Here is a 15,475-nt window from a genome sequence, read left to right as displayed (position 1 = left end):
ATACTCCTCAAGGACTTACAGTCGCTTGCCTTTTCTGTAGAAGGCAAGGGTAGTAAAGTTTGTTAGAAATGATCTGTAAGGGTGCAGTCAGTTCAGAAATCAGATTCGGTGTTGATAGGAGCTGACCAGGATGAAAGACAAGGTTTAGGCTTCTGTGCAGTATGCTTTGTTGCATCATATAGCATAATTCCTGCAGAATTCTACATTTGGACTGGCTTGTTGCCTTGGCAATATCCTTTCTTGAAAACTAATATTTTTTTAGTGTTTTGCAGATCTATACTTCCGTGAGTGATCCTACCAAATTTGCCAGGAAGCATGCATTTTTGTTAAATGCTGTTTACTCCAATCTCTTGTTAAGCTGAATTAATGTAATTGCAAAACTAAAGGACAAGTTATCTTTGCTTTGTCAAAGCTAGGAGTAGGATTGGATAGGAACCCATCCTTGCAGCTGTACTGAGTTCCAGCTAAGAAATAAAAATTAAAGACCCCTTTGTATGCCAAAAAGGTTGAGTAGATAATAGATAGATATCTGGGAATGCAAATATCTATCCTGTGGATTATGTAGCAGAGACATTTTGCCAGTCTGTCTAGCAGAGCAGAAGACTTCTTACTGGGCTCTTGGCTCCTCCACACGTCACATAAAGATCTGCAGAGCTTGAAAGGCAGTGTGTTGTTTTAAAAATAATGCAGTAGAAACTAGCTAGTAGCGCAGCTTTCTGTCCACACTTCTGTAAGAAAGCAAGCGTTGGCAAACCGTCTTCCACTGAAGGTTGCTATCTTTTCATCTCCCTCCTTCGTTCACATTCCTTCTCTTCATTTTAGGTGCTGCTCTCAAGCTGCTTCTTTATTTTTTTTCTCAGCTTCAAATCCTGTTGTTAAAATCCCACTTTCCCAAAAAAGCATTTGGTTTTAAGCTTCTCACTTAAATATTTAAGGCAGCACCTCCGTTGTCCATATCTTTTTCTTTGCATTGGTCTCCTACATTCTCTTTCCCCGTCCTGGAACTCACCCTTGTCCTACGTTTTCTATTTATTTTCCATCAGGCTTTTTGCTGATATCCCTTGAAGGGACAGGAGCAGGTAAGAGGAGTGAAGAGAGAAAAATTAAAAGCTAGTGTAACAATTAAGAAGTGCAGGTAGATAAAAAGGAGTGAAGAGAGAAAAACTAAGAGCTAGTGTAAAAATTAAGAAGTGCAGGTAGTTAAATGGTTGACCTGTTTTAGAGGATATTTAAGCATGAAGCATGTGGTACGGACTGAACCAGGATGCATCTCAGAAACACTTTATGGAGCAGGAGTGCCCCATAATAGTTTGGATAGCACTTCAGTGGGCAAAAGCTCATACAGAGATCTCCCTTGTTTCATTGCCCAGGCTTTTCCCCAGGACCTAGAAGAGTTAAACGAGTCTTTTGCCTTTGCCTACAGAACAAACTCATTATAAGGGTAGCTAGGCCCCCAGTTTCTTCCAAGGTGATGCTTTTTAGCATCATAGCGATACCGGCCGTCTGTGCTGTAGGAGCTGATGTTTGCAGCAGTCAGGGCTCATGTTTAGGCTGACATCAGCAGGAATCCTGGCTGGGGCAGTTGTGTGTTAAAAGAAACAGGGAGTCATGGTAACTCTTTATTTGGGTGGCTGTTTTGTTCAGACCATCCCCTCCTGCCCCCCTGCCACAGAGTTTATACGCTGTGTCAAGGATGCTGGAGCCCTTCCAGAGCTGGGACTAACTAAGCCGGGCCGAGAGCCTTGTGACACCATCATGCACATGGGCTGAATGAAATCTAAAGAATTTAAAATCCTGACTAAATGTGTTGGGACAGAACCGCTGAAAAAAATGTTGTTGTTGAACTTAATTAGCGGCGCCAAGTGAGCAGGTCCCACTGGCTCAGCACCCGAGCACAAAGGGAGCACGTCAGGTCATTGCAAGGGCAACAGGAGAATAAAAAGGGCAGGATGGAAAAAAAGACCTGGGCCAGGAGCGTGACACAAGGAGCACTGCCAGCTTCCTAATGCTTGTTCAGAGCCAGCTTTCCAGAGAGTCCGAGAGGCTGGGCTTTGTTGGCTGGTGGGGATTATATGCGCCTGTTAGTTGAGTTGGACTGAGCTTATTTTCTGTAAATATAGGTTGGTTCAGCAGGAATTGTGATGACTAGAGCTCAGCGCTGCAGCCGCAGCAGCCTACCTGTATAAATGCAGGTAGCGGGAGAGGTGCTGAAGCTGTGGGGTTTATGCTGCGTTTCAAAGTCTGGAAGAATGTCTGAATTACCTAGCTCCCAAGAATGAGGGCAATTGGGCAGGCTGTTTTGGAAATGGCTAGAGAGGACTGCTAATCCCATAGCTATCTCCTGTGCTCAGCACAACGGTGGCTGTGGCTGCTTTGCTACAGGGTTTGGGAATGAGAAAGCTATGAGCAAATGGTGCACCGGGCCGCAGCCCATCCAAACAAATGAGAAGACGCTTTTGTTGACTCAAGCGGTGGACTCTGGAGCTTGTTAAACGGAAAGATGCTGTAGGTTGATGTGAGGTTTGCTGATTAAAATCTGCTGTTTGTGCTGTGAAAAAGCGTGAGACTTGTGCTCCTGCACACCTGTCTGTGCATGTGCTTAGTTTTTCTCTCGTACAGATTCCTTCTCCTATAAATGGGTAGCCTCTTCTGCCCCTTCCTACCCCTCCCTCTCTGCCTCAGGCCATCATTCCTGCTGTCACAGGAGAAACCCTGGGGATGACAGAAGGAGCCATGTGCCTTGGCCTGTGTGAGCAGGCATCTACACTCAGCTCATGGATTACAGCCATGGAGGAAGGTGGTTTATTATCGTGATGGTGGCAGGAGCCCTGATGCTCACACAGAACAGGGTGACCGCAGACCATGCCACCTGTCCATGTTTGTGCCCACCAAGGTACAGGCAGTACCAAGGTTCAGCTGGTACGTGCTGTAGGGGGGAGAAACCTGCTTGCAGACATTTCGTGGTTGCGTGTGGGATGTCAGTTTTGCTGCATAAATTGTTTGAACGTGGCTGCTCTAATTAAATTTCATGTGGAGGACTTCAGGACTACCCTTGCGTAATCGTACTTCAATATTATAGGAAAAAGGGGTCATTCGTGTTAGAGTCTGTGGGGAAGGCCATATTGATTGATGGCACAAGCTTGATAGAGTGGCTCTTTTATTATCCAAAAGATATAGGCTACATTACTGAAGACAGGATTTAAAACTATTTCATAGCTATAGCAAAAATGTTTAGTGTGTTTTATGTATTTCTACATATTCTCTCAGTTGAACTGCTGCCAGATAGGGAACATTTGCTAAGCAAAGCAACACAAGTGTAACTAGGAAGTACCTGCTTACCCAACATACAGGGAGAGGAAACCTCTTCTTTCACCTGTCTACAGACTTCACTGGAGTTTTGGGTCAGCACACACAAACAGCCGTGGGATTCACCTTTTCCCCTCCTGCTAAAGTAAATGCAATGGGATTAAAGGAGGGAAGGGGCAGAACATTGCCAGTATCTCAGTGCATACTGAGAGCTTAGTGGGATTCAGTCTCCTGGCTAAATAAGGAGTCTAAAGGAGCTGTAAGAAGGCTTGATTACGAAGTGAGTGTTTCTTATGTCCTCCCTGACAGCTGCAGTCAAGATCACTTAGAATATTTAGGAAGCTAATCTGTCCATTATGATCACTGAGAACAGCCTGAAATCTGATTTCTTCCCTTTTTAATAGCAGTCCATCCTGAAAGTGCAGCCCGTGTCCTGAGTAGATATGAATCTTCACTTGTGTCCGTAATTGTGCAGCTACATGGCATCTTGGTTGGGCCACGCAGGCAAGCTGGAGGAGAGCAGCAAGGAGCAGGGGGCTTGGGTGGACACGAGAATCCCTCCCCATCCTGCTGTGAGCAGGGCCCATGACAGGGCTTGCTGGGGGAAGGCTGGTGTTGGTGAGCGAGGGGGGAGGATGAAAGCAACCCTCCAGGGTCCAGGGAGTTGGGGGTTTAGGGCCAGCATTTACAGTACGCAGTGATGCGTTGCAGGAAGAAATACGTCGCCCTCCTGACTCATTAACGCACCCGGAGCTTGCACTTCACTGGGCACAGCTGTGACACACTTTTATTGCACTGTGATATGTGTACTATTTCAAAACTGTCTGATTATTGGAGCTAGGATAAAACTCTGAATAATCTGAGATCTCTGGAGATTAAGACATAATTTTTTTCCTGTTGGTAAATACAGGGCGATCTTTCTTGTGCCCTTACTCAACTGAGTGCTGTCTCCAGGCATAACTGCAGCATACTCAGTAATACCATCCCACTCATTTTCCCCGTGGGAAGTTCATTTGTGAAAAACTGGTTTGGGAAACAGTGAAATGTCTGGGGGTTTTGTAACTGTATTTATAATATTGGAAGCCTAATATAGATTTCTCGGATGGGTGTTGTACTCGTCATTCAGTTTTAATCAGTGATAATGTATGTGTCAAACTTCTGTCACCCAACTAGAAAAAGTGGCTGAAACAATCTGCCTTTTTCAGGTAGCAGAGAATCAAAGCATGGTCATCAAGTAGTCTGTAGTTTATGGATTATAATGGAAAGATTATTCAGAGCTTAGCATTCAAATGCGATTAGATTGTCTTTTTGAGCAACACACTGCTCCCCTCAAATAAGGAGTAGCGAGGTAATAGCAATGTTGCTAGTTTAGGAAATATTATGACAAGTTTGATGGGATTTAGCAATAGAGCATGCAGCTGATGGCATCCTTCCATTACTGAAAAAATCCCTATTTTTTACTAAAAATAAACAAACAAAAAACCCGTAGTCCTTGTTCTTCCAGAGAAGGACCTGGACTTGTGACCCAGAGATACCTAAAAATTTCTGCTTGTGTGTGTGTGCATGGGAAACTGTAATTTCTAAGCCTGTCTCATGCTAGCTGAATGTGGGTTTTTTTAGGTTGGTAATACTATCTGTCTCACAGGGGAGAGGAGAAGCCAACTCTATTTATAGTACAGATTCACTGTCAAATGCTATCTTTCACAACAGCTTTATAAATGGTGCAGGACAGATTCTCAACTGGCACAAGCAAGCAGAAAAAGAGAAGTCATGCCAATTCATGTTAGTCGAGAGAGCTAGCGAAATCATCATGAGGGTCAGGCAGCACTTCAGAAACACTCAGCAGCACTTCGCTGAACCACCATGACACGCGTCTGCAAGTACGAGCGTTACTGTAGATGGCATTTAATCCTGTATCACACCTCCAGCGAAGGCAAACAGCCCCTGCATGCCTCCCCTGCTCCAGCGTCCTGTGCCCTGTAAGTAACCGGGGCTGGTGGAGCCTACTGAAAAATACTGGACATGGAGACTACACTTCACGAGAGGTAGACTCGCGAGTTAGGCTTCTTATGCCATCACATTTTATAAACTCATCCCAAAGTTGACTCATAATGTCCGCTGTCTTGTTTTCAGTGGAAAAAAGATACGAGGTGTACAAAACCAAAGTAATACCATGACAGAAGTAGCTTATCTTGGCCTTTAAACCCAATAGCTAAATAATACAGTAACATCCTCGAAAGCACTTCAGTTACCGAGGAGCATAGTGACAATTTTACACATAGATGGATGCGGTTAGTGGATCAGAGCCCCTGAATGACCACCTCAGGCTTTTTTCTTCTCCCTTTTAACTACCACGAATAAGACTTGGAGCTCCAGCACAAAGGAGAGGTGGTTAAGGCAAGTAAGAGAGCTGCGTGGGAGAGTAAGAGCACTTCTTGAAAATAGACTTGTGAAATGAGTCCTAGCCAAATGCATGGAAGATTTGAGGTCTGCTTTCCTGCTAATCATGTCTTCAGTCAAATGAGATAGAACTGGTGGGAAATACTGTGAAAGCCACATCCCACTCTAGCCAACGTCCTCATGGTTCATCTGCTTAGTCACTCAGCTGTAGGAGACATCTTATAACCACAGAAGGTCTCAAAGCAAAGTCTTTTACCTAACAATGCGGGGTTTCTTTTGATGTGTTGTTTCTCTCTTACTCTCCTGTTGGGACTGGTTGTCTTCTACTGATGAACTCTGCCTAGTCCCAAGGACAGTTGATTGCACATGCTCGTGGTAACGTCTCGAAGCTGATGTGTGCAGTACCAAGATCCTACTCTTTGCAGTTCATGAGTCAGATGCGTTCATTGTGAGCTTTTGGTAGTTTTGTGGTGGCACAGGCCTAGCGGCGGCTTCTAAAGCTGTTCTCCATTGGCATAGGAAGCATTGATACCACAAGCCCCTGGGACTGGACCTACTGAACGAATCCAGAAGCTGAAGGAGCCCTCTGAAGAGCCATGATGGTGGTAGATCAGAGCCACCGGCTGCATGCCACTGCCGGTTTGCTGGCTGCTGGTAGCCACTTGCAGGTATTCAGGCTGGGAGATGCCGTTGTCCCTAGGAGCTGAATGTTGAAGTCATATTGAACGTGGTTTACAGGGAGAGGAGAAATGTCTGCCTGGTATGGATAACCAATGGTGTAGATACCCCCAAATGAAAATGCAGTTAATTACCTTTTTGACTTTCCAAGCATATATGGATCCTGTGCTCCTCTGCTTTCTTTTCCTGCAGGGAAGGTATCAGAAGTGCTGCCTCCTTGGGCATCAGTGTTGTCTCTTCTGATCTGTTGGGCAGCATCAGCCACGCGGATCCTCCAAGGCTGAGCATAAATCAGCAGAGTTTTGCCTTGCCTTCCGTTGCCACAAATAAGAAAATAACCTTTTCTTCAAGGATTAAGCTTAGTTGATTCACAGAGGTGTAGCATTTGCAAATAATTAAAACTGGATTTTGGTACAAAAGAGCATAGTTTGCTGCTGTAGTTTTTGAACCCTTTTCTGTCTTCCCATTTACATTAGGACTGACAAATATCCATCCATAATCTCTTCAGAACAGTCAGGAATCAGAGCCTGAGCTCGCTCCAAATGTACCTGTTACTTTCAACAGGGAGGTTGTCCCTGTGTCGTACAGCACTATAAGAAGGGATGTTCAGTTTTCCCTTTATTCATCTGATCAACGTTTTAGTTGCCTTTAGCCATCCTTCTGCATCCATCAGTTGAAGGTACAGTGAATTACCGTTCCTTTTCTATACACAACAAGGCTTTTAAATGTGCAAGTAATTTAATCCACACCTGAAAACCCTGGCAAAGAAGTTGCAGGATGACTTAAAAATATTAGAAATGCTTCGATCAAGAATCTCTTCTTCCTTGAAGGTAAAATAAATCTTGCATTTAGGCACTAAGGACTTTTCACATAGCATCCTTTCACTCATGCAAAAATGCAATAAATCAAACGCATACTCAAGCACAGTATTGGACCGGAAATTTAAAGTATTTTTGCTAGTGGAAATCACTCTTTACTTAAAGTGTATTTAGTTCTTCATCATACTACCCACTGTCTTCAAACTCACTGGATTTTATTATCCATGTTAGCTCACTAATTTGTTTCCAGCTTCTTTTTCAAAATCCATAAGAATTATTCATTCCTTTTTGTATCGAAGAGCATTTTGAAATATTTTTGTTTGCCTCACAGCTTGAATGTTGGTGTATGTGTGTGTGTTTACAAGGGAAAATTTGTTCCTAGTTACTTTGCTCCAGGACTGCTTCTCAGGGTTTAGAGCTTGATTTCTTAAGGACCAGAAGAAAGAAGGAGGGTCTCGTGTTGCTCAGATGCACCGAGCTTTGCAGTGCTGACGACCCTCATCTCTTGGCGATTAGCACTCAGCCCCTAGCACCTTGTATCTTGTAAAGATGGGATTCAAGTAAATTATTAACTGTTGGTTACGGTGGCTTGGTTTGTACAACATTTGATGTTAAAACTGGCCGTTACTCCATCTGTGTGCTTTGGAGCGAGACCAGGAACTAAATTTAGCTGGTCCTGGCTGCGGGGCAAGCATAGCTGTCGGTCCTGCCTGCAGTGCTTGCTGCGACCCGCGCTCCTTATCGGTTTACAAAGAGGGGAGCTTCCTGATGGTTTTCAGACTTTTTGAATGACATTGGACAGGTTTGCTCTGCTTTCCTCATGATTACTTAGACGTAAGTGCAGTGTTGCGCCTCTTACGCTTTTTTGGTGGTGGATAAATGCTGCTCAGCAGGGCAAGCGGGTACTCCCTTTAGTAAAAGAACTTAAAAAAAAAAAAAAGAAAAAGATAAAAGGATATAGAAGTTCTTACCTGTTTTTTAGTATTTAAGCATCTAAAGTAACTGGATACTAGCTTTCAAGTTTCTCTTCTAACTCTCATGTCTAGAAACTTGACGCCTTTTTAGAATAAACAGAGTCAGAAGTCTCACTCCAGGCACTGGAGACTCCAGCCACCAATATCAAATGACCTGCATTAGGAGTGGGGTCTTCAGTGTTGCTGACTTTTAGTGTTTTTCTAGATAGCAGCAGCAGGGTAGCAAAAAGGGCTTACACTAGCTGTGTATCACCAAGGAGTCCTCTCTGAGCTGGTCCAACTAGCTCTACAATGCATTTGAAGAAGACTAAGTCACCTTCCTGGCTGCATTCGGATCATATCTTCAAACGTTACAGGTTCTCAGACTAGATTATGTTTGTATCTTCTTGTCTATGATGGTAATTTTGTTCATTAATTTCCCTCTTTGACAAAAAGAGCTAATTTAATACTTGAATTTTAAAGATGCAGATCTCTTAAATTGGTAAATTTCGAGGTAATTTCAGCGCAGTACTGAAAAGACTGGGTTTTGTCCCAGAACAGACATAATGAGGTATTACCAACTCTGACATTTCAGGAAACCATTTGTAAGAGAGAAATTCCTTTCAACATTCACTATAGTTATCAGTGATGAGGTGACAAATGAAAAAGCAACATGATAAGAGTCCCCTGCTACAGCCTTTCTGAGCAAGGAAGGGTGTTGCCTGCAGGGTCAAGTCAGAGCAGTGCTGCACACACGATGAAGAAAAATCACACAGAAAGTAAGACACTTCTTTCAAGGCAACTATCTGCATTTTTGTAACTTGGATGATGTTTTCCTGTTTCTCCAGCAATGCAATTGGTCCCCTTGTCGCGCTCTGGCTTATCTATGAGCAAGGTGGTGTAATGCAAGAAGCGTCAACTCCCATCTGGCTGCTGTTCTATGGAGGTGTCGGGATCTGTGTGGGTCTCTGGGTCTGGGGTAGAAGAGTTATCCAGACCATGGGTAAAGACCTCACTCCAATCACGCCATCAAGGTAGGTGCACAGTTGTCATTACAGTTGTGTGTACTTTGTGCGTTAATCAATCTGAGAAATCGCTGCTCCAGGATTTTGTTTGTAACGCTGTCTGCTGGATTTGCTGTGCTTTGATTTTGATGATAACCTGGCTTTGACTTCTCCGTCTTTCTAAAAAACGAAAGAAAAAAATGGAAAAGGAGAGGAAAAAGAAATGAGAAAGAAAGAAAGGAAAAAAGATAACCTTGTAAACTAATACTGAATGCATTGGAGCTGTAGAAGTCTACGTGAACAGAGTGTTGTGCTGATGACCTAATTAGTGTGGCAGAAGGTGCATTTGGAAATGGCAAGATTACAGTGGCTTTCCTAGTGCCCTTCAGACTATTAAAACCATATGTATTTATTACAGTAATTTTCATCCTTAATGCATACTCGACCTCTGCTGGTGCTTAACCGAATTACTAATTAGGCATGATTCACTGCAGCGTAGAGTAGTAAAGGTCCCTGACGCAATGAGCCGTGCAGCTGGGTTACTACAGATGACTAGCCTGTGCCGTTCCCATTATTCAGCCCTTCCTTGTTCTCTTAACTTATTCCTATGCCAAAAATCAGTTGGAGATAAAACAGTCGAAAGAAGAAACGGGTAAGACTTTGGCACGCTGCATGGTATCAGTCCAGACTGATGCAAAGAGTGATTGTGAAGTGTTTTCTTATGCTTCCCGCAGTGGATTCACTATTGAGTTGGCTTCGGCGTTCACAGTTGTGGTAGCTTCCAATGTTGGACTTCCTGTCAGTACTACACACTGCAAGGTATGCCTTTGCCCAGTGACTGCAGTCAAGGCAGTCTGGACTATTCATCTTAAAATCGTGCCGCTCGAGCCAGCGGATAATGGCACAGCGAGGGGAAAACAGCCAGTCACGGAGGACAGCTAGGTGGAGGTGCATCAGCCTGTCTCAGCTGTGCCAGCAACACTGGGAAATAATCAGGCTCCAAAAAAACCGCATTGGAGTTGTCACAGTAAAGTTGCTGAGATCAAGCACAGCGTGAGCCTTGTAGCTGTGGCTAAAGAAAAACAGCACTTGCAAAAACATGACTTCAATTTTAAAGCAAATGATTACAGGGAAGAGCCTGGTTTCCTCCGACGGTGCCATTTGAACCTGGTTGGGTAGCATTTCTCCCTTGTTCAGAGGCTGCGCACCATTCATCATTTATACTTCACTTTCTTGATAAGTGCATGGCATGGGATTTCCTGCATATAACTCTTTTACTACAGGTTTTCCATCTGTCTTTTTTTTTTTTTTTTTTATTTCTTCACAGTGGATTTTGCATTGAAGTAATGTGTGCGCTAACGGTACTTGTAGCCTCAAATGTGGGTATTCCAATAAGCTCCACCCATTGCAAGGTATTGGAGTTTGCAGTGATCACATCAGTAAATCACATCGCTAGGACAAACCATAACAAAATACAAGAGATACTGATCGTTGCAGATTGCCTTCACTATGCGATGTGCCGTGCAGGCAGTGATCGCAAAATAACAAGAACCGCTTTTAAAGCTTGTATGGCTAAGCAAAGTCAGCGTTATAAGTAATTGCACAAAAGTCTGGAACGTCTTTCACCCTTATGTGATCATGTTGAACTAATATAGACCTATTAAAATAATGTAGACTCATGGTTTGTGTGATCCCGGTTACGTGTATTTCAGAGCCACCTGTATGAAAAACACTGCTACATCTTAAGCTAATATTTTAATGTCTCTCTTCTTTTAAACCAACTTGTCCTCACTTTTGTGCATTATAATACAGAATCTGGCCCTTTTAATTTGAACAAGGTTGTTGGTTTGTTTTTTTTTTTTAAAAAGACCAGTTTGAAGTACATACGTAAGCTGGGTAATGAGCAGAATTTGATTGTGTCATATATACGCTGTGTGAGAAGACATTTACATTGTTTGTAGGCAACAGGGAGCATGTGGACATTTACACTGTTGGAATAACATAGTGGGAATTTGGAATTTCGTTCCCCAGGAAATTCCTCAGCCAAATACCCCATCTTTCTTTGCTTCCCCATGGACTCCCAAGCTCTTGGACATGCAGAGCTGTCTGTATCCCTCACCCTCTGGCAGGGCATGGGAAAGCCCCTCTGAAATCAGAGACCGCAGAGCAGCAAAGCCCCTCTGCTTCGGGACATACCACCAAGCCCTACAAGAGCCAGATCCTGTAGGATTCACTGCTGCACCCTGGGGACCTTGGAGCCCTTCCAGCTCTGGCTGGGGCAGGCAGGTTTTCAGGACTAACTGCTCCACAGCATGGCAGGCGGGCTGGCCAGAAGCCAGGCATCCTTGCCTGTGACATTGACCTGGTTTCCAGTGAAAGAGTCAATGAAATCCACACATCGATGCTGCAAAATGCCCCAAGTTGGTTCATTCAGCCTTTTTCTGCTGAAAACCATTTCTTCAGAAAGCCTTCCTCTACTGCAAAATCATCTCTTTCTTCTGGTGTAGAGTTCTTTGAGAAGCAGCCAAGACTGAGCTGCTCTGAAAGGCTGTTCAGATTGCCTGGTGTTGGCCAAACTCTGGTGCCTCTGAATCAAGCAGGGAGGGGAAAAATAATAACAACATGATCCAGTTCTAAAAATGCTAGCCTGAAACCACCTCCCTTTAAGCTGACTGGTATATCAAATGCATGATTAAGAATCTGCCAGAGAGAATAATACAGCTTTGATTATCCCAGTTGCATGCATGAATCACTTCTAGCCACTCATTGTAAAAGAGAAAATACACTTGGGTGCAGACAAATGGGCTGAATTTAAAAAGAAAATGTCTTGGAAGCCATAAGTTAATGAGAGGGCAGCATTAGGAGGTATTCATTGACTCAATGCAGTTAAAAGCTTGGTCTTTTCTAACTGCAGAGCAAACTAATTCTTTTCAAAAAACACTTCCATAAAAGCAGTTGATGTGGTTAGTCCGTATCTGCTCCCCTGTAGTTTGCTGCATCTCATTAGATGGATCATTCTTAATAGGAAGATCCCCATCGCAATAAGGTTAGACCGTTCCAGGATGTCACATTATTATAACCGACTCTGTGTTTCAGCATAATGAGATCATGAGTTGAAAGATTCTAAGCGATCAACACAAGATACAGCAAACACTTGTAACAGATGCATTCCTTGTTTCCTCCAAGGGTCCAGTGAAGGAATAAAAGAACTGTTACGTATCATTTACTCCATGGGAGAATGCCTCTCTGAAAGTGCTGTCGGCCATTGAGGCAGAAACACCACCTTAAAAATCAGCAGAAAAATTATTTTGCCCTTGAAATCAAAAAGAAAACGGATTCAGGGCGAGCCTGGTGCTAAGCCTCTGGCATCAGCGAGTGGGAAGTATTCCTTTCCCCAATATTTGCTCTACAGCAGAATAGCATTTGCTAAAGTGGGAGCCTTACTGAAGGGGTGTCAGTCAACTGAGCGTGCAGCAACTAGATAAACCGATGGCAAAGAAGGAGCAGCGTGAAACATCTTGGGTAGAGGGAGACCTGTTTGAGGTGAAACAATAGACTATAATGAAAAGTGGAGACCAAGTATGAAGGAAAACTCTGAGTGGCAGTTTTCAGGTCTTGGAGCAGATGGGGTGGCAAACTGGAGACTGGTAGCAGGAAGCATTATCTTCTGAGAAAAATCTGTCACACCCTCTCACATCAGGAGTTGCACTGGGTCCTAAATCAGAGGGTTTGGTCTACATGAGGTGGCCACCACCCAACATGCCTGTCCTAAATCTGCAGCCCAGCAGCTTTTCCACGCTCAGTGCCTGCTGAGAGCCTGAACCGCATCATCATCCCCGCCACAAGTCAAAGGGGAGAGGAAAGTTCCCCTGAAAGCCTCCAAGAGGGCCTGAGGGAAAGACCTAACCTTTTGATCCTCCAAAGGGATATGTGAGTCTGAACATGGTAGCCACATCGCTCTGCCTGCACCCTTCCAACCTCCTTTGGGAATTAGCACTGAAAAGCTGGTGTGGTGTGAATGCGTATCTTGCCTTTCTGCTGCCCAGGTAGGCAAATGGTCGTATTGAATCTTACACACACTGCCTGCTATTTATTCTAAGATACAAGATGTAGAAATAAACAGGCATTTCTCGGCTCTAACAGATTGAACGTGCTCGCTTACGGATAAAATCAAAGTGCAGGAGTTAAATGCTTTTTCTGTGCAAAAGCAACTTTGCTGAGGTCATACTTATCAGTTCGGTTTTGCTATTACGATTTTGGGGTTTTGAAAAATATTCTGTGTTGCTGTGACAGAATTATCATGTCCTGTGTGTTATTCTGATGTGCCATTGCACAGGAACAAGAGAGCCAAAAGTATTTCTGTAATGCTTTGAGCAGAGCATACTGAAGGCAAACTGCACTGGTTTCAAACCAATCTCAAAGTAGATACCATCTGAAATTCTTCAGACGGTGTAGTGTCCCTACACCCAAGTTTTAGCTACTCTCCTAACCTGTAGTCCATCAAAATCACTATTAATAAACTAAACTTTAATAATGTTTAAAACAGATTACCAATGCCATCATTGCTGATACCTTTTAAATTTCAGGAAGGACTCAGAGACTGTCATACGTAGGCTGCAGGCTAGCTCAAAAAGCAATGCTTTTTGTTGCAAGCATGACAGGTGGATGCTAAGGATGTGCAAAATGTAAAGCAGAGCCTAACACCTGAGCTGCTGAAAAACAAAGTTTCCTCAGGGTAATGCTTTGATATAGTCAGAATTGTAGGATTCCTCTTAGCTGGGCACCTCCTAAATACACTTACAGCTCCTGAATACAGAATAGTGTATTGCCCACGCTAGGGATATTCAGATTAAGTAGTATCAGATTCCCTTATTGGGTCAAGCTTTAGAGGGAGGACTTTTCAGTCCTAGAGTATCAAGTTTAGCTTTCCCTTGTTCTGTCACAGGTGTTTTTCAGAGTCTTATTTCCCTAGAGTTACGGGGTCTTCCACAAATAACTGTTTCTGCAAAAAGCAGTAGTTAGAAGTTAAATAGGTGTTAATGAAAGATGCAGATTCAATATGCCTGTCCTATCTCTCCCTGCTTCCTTGTCCTCCCAGCATTTATCATTTTCCTGGCACCACACATGGGGAGCAGCCCATCTTCTAATCTACAGGTAGGGACTGATACCCTAATTAAGAAAAGAAGCAGGGAAGAGGAGGCAGGGATGGCATTTCAGGGAGCACAAGCCCAGGTGTGTCTTGGAAGTTTCTTCAAAACAGGGTATTCCATCCACATTTCTAGCTGTTTTACCATATGCTTTGAATAGACTTTCACTGATTTACACATTGTCGTTAACAGCATGGAGGGCCACTTCCAGGGCAGTAAGAATGCAGCGTTTTTGAAGTTTTTGCATCATTTTGTACTGGAAATGTTTTTCTCAGTCCAGTTTCCTTCTTAAAAAAAAATATATATATATCGGCTGGGTTTATAGCCGAGCTCATTAACTGAAAATACATTTGAAGGAAGAAAAGGTTGTAGCTTTGCCCATGCCACAGCGTGTTTGTCTTCAAAAACACTGACCTACCCAGCTGCCCTGGCAGCAGTGCCTTTGAAGGATATTTTGGTGGTTTATCCATTGCCCACCTGAAGCCAGGCTTCTTGATGTCCATGCAGTTTGCATGCCCCATAGCATCAGGCTGATGTCTTTTTCCACAAGGAGGATTTTAGCTCTGGGTGCTTTGCTTGGCTGGGTGGTCCAGAAGGGCTGTTTTTTTTCTCAGAAGGCTTGGGCTGGTGAGTTTGATGTAGGCAGCTGTACTGGATCTAACCTTGCATGGTCTGTCTGCCCCCTGCCAAGTTACCATCACTGTTCCAGGGTGAGCTTAGCTGCTTACATTGCCATTGCTGTTTATAGCCCACAGTATTGAAATACATAGGTGCGGTTTGGAGTCAGCTCCATATGTGAGACTATAAGCTGCAGAAGTTCAGCAGCTGCTTGGGTGAACAGGCAGGACATCCCAAACCAGCAAGAGAACAAACAGGCAAGTGGGACAGGAACCATACTAGCTATCGCAGCTGGCCCCATGCCACACTCTCCAGCAGAGCCTCAAAAACAACTTCCCCAGGGTTTTTATCATTTAGACCAAAGCCTGGCCAGACTCCGTGGATGCTTGCCCTCTTCCCTACAGACTAAGCCAGGTGCCGGGCAGGTGGAGGGCTGCCTCGGTTGCACTCATGGCCGATCTGGGAGCTAGCAGGGCAGGGAAAAACCCACAAACATTTATTCTCCTTTGGCTGCCCCCGAGGCCTGTGGAAAAGCAGGAGATCATTGCAAA

At 44.0% G+C, this 15,475-nt stretch overlaps 1 protein-coding gene across 6 annotated transcripts in view; it reads left to right on the top strand.

The window, feature by feature from the left end:
* Positions 1-15,475, top strand: part of SLC20A2 (solute carrier family 20 member 2) — a 59,052-nt gene that overhangs the window by 41,669 nt on the left and 1,908 nt on the right. For 3 of the 6 annotated variants that reach the window (XM_037381202.1, XM_037381208.1, XM_037381217.1), the window contains 2 exons: positions 9,004-9,189; positions 9,894-9,978. In XM_037381202.1, coding sequence (XP_037237099.1) covers positions 9,004-9,189; positions 9,894-9,978 — 271 coding nt within the window. Of the gene's footprint in view, positions 1-9,003; positions 9,190-9,893; positions 9,979-10,486; positions 10,572-15,475 lie in introns of all 6 variants that reach the window. The other 3 variants (XR_005103306.1, XM_037381226.1, XM_037381241.1) reach the window with 3 other exon arrangements.

The sequence above is a fragment of the Falco rusticolus genome, chromosome 1, assembly GCF_015220075.1.
Source record: "Falco rusticolus isolate bFalRus1 chromosome 1, bFalRus1.pri, whole genome shotgun sequence".
Lineage (NCBI taxonomy): Eukaryota > Metazoa > Chordata > Aves > Falconiformes > Falconidae > Falco > Falco rusticolus.
The sequence above is the reverse complement of the archived record's forward strand: the minus strand, read 5'-3'. Positions and strand labels throughout refer to the sequence as shown.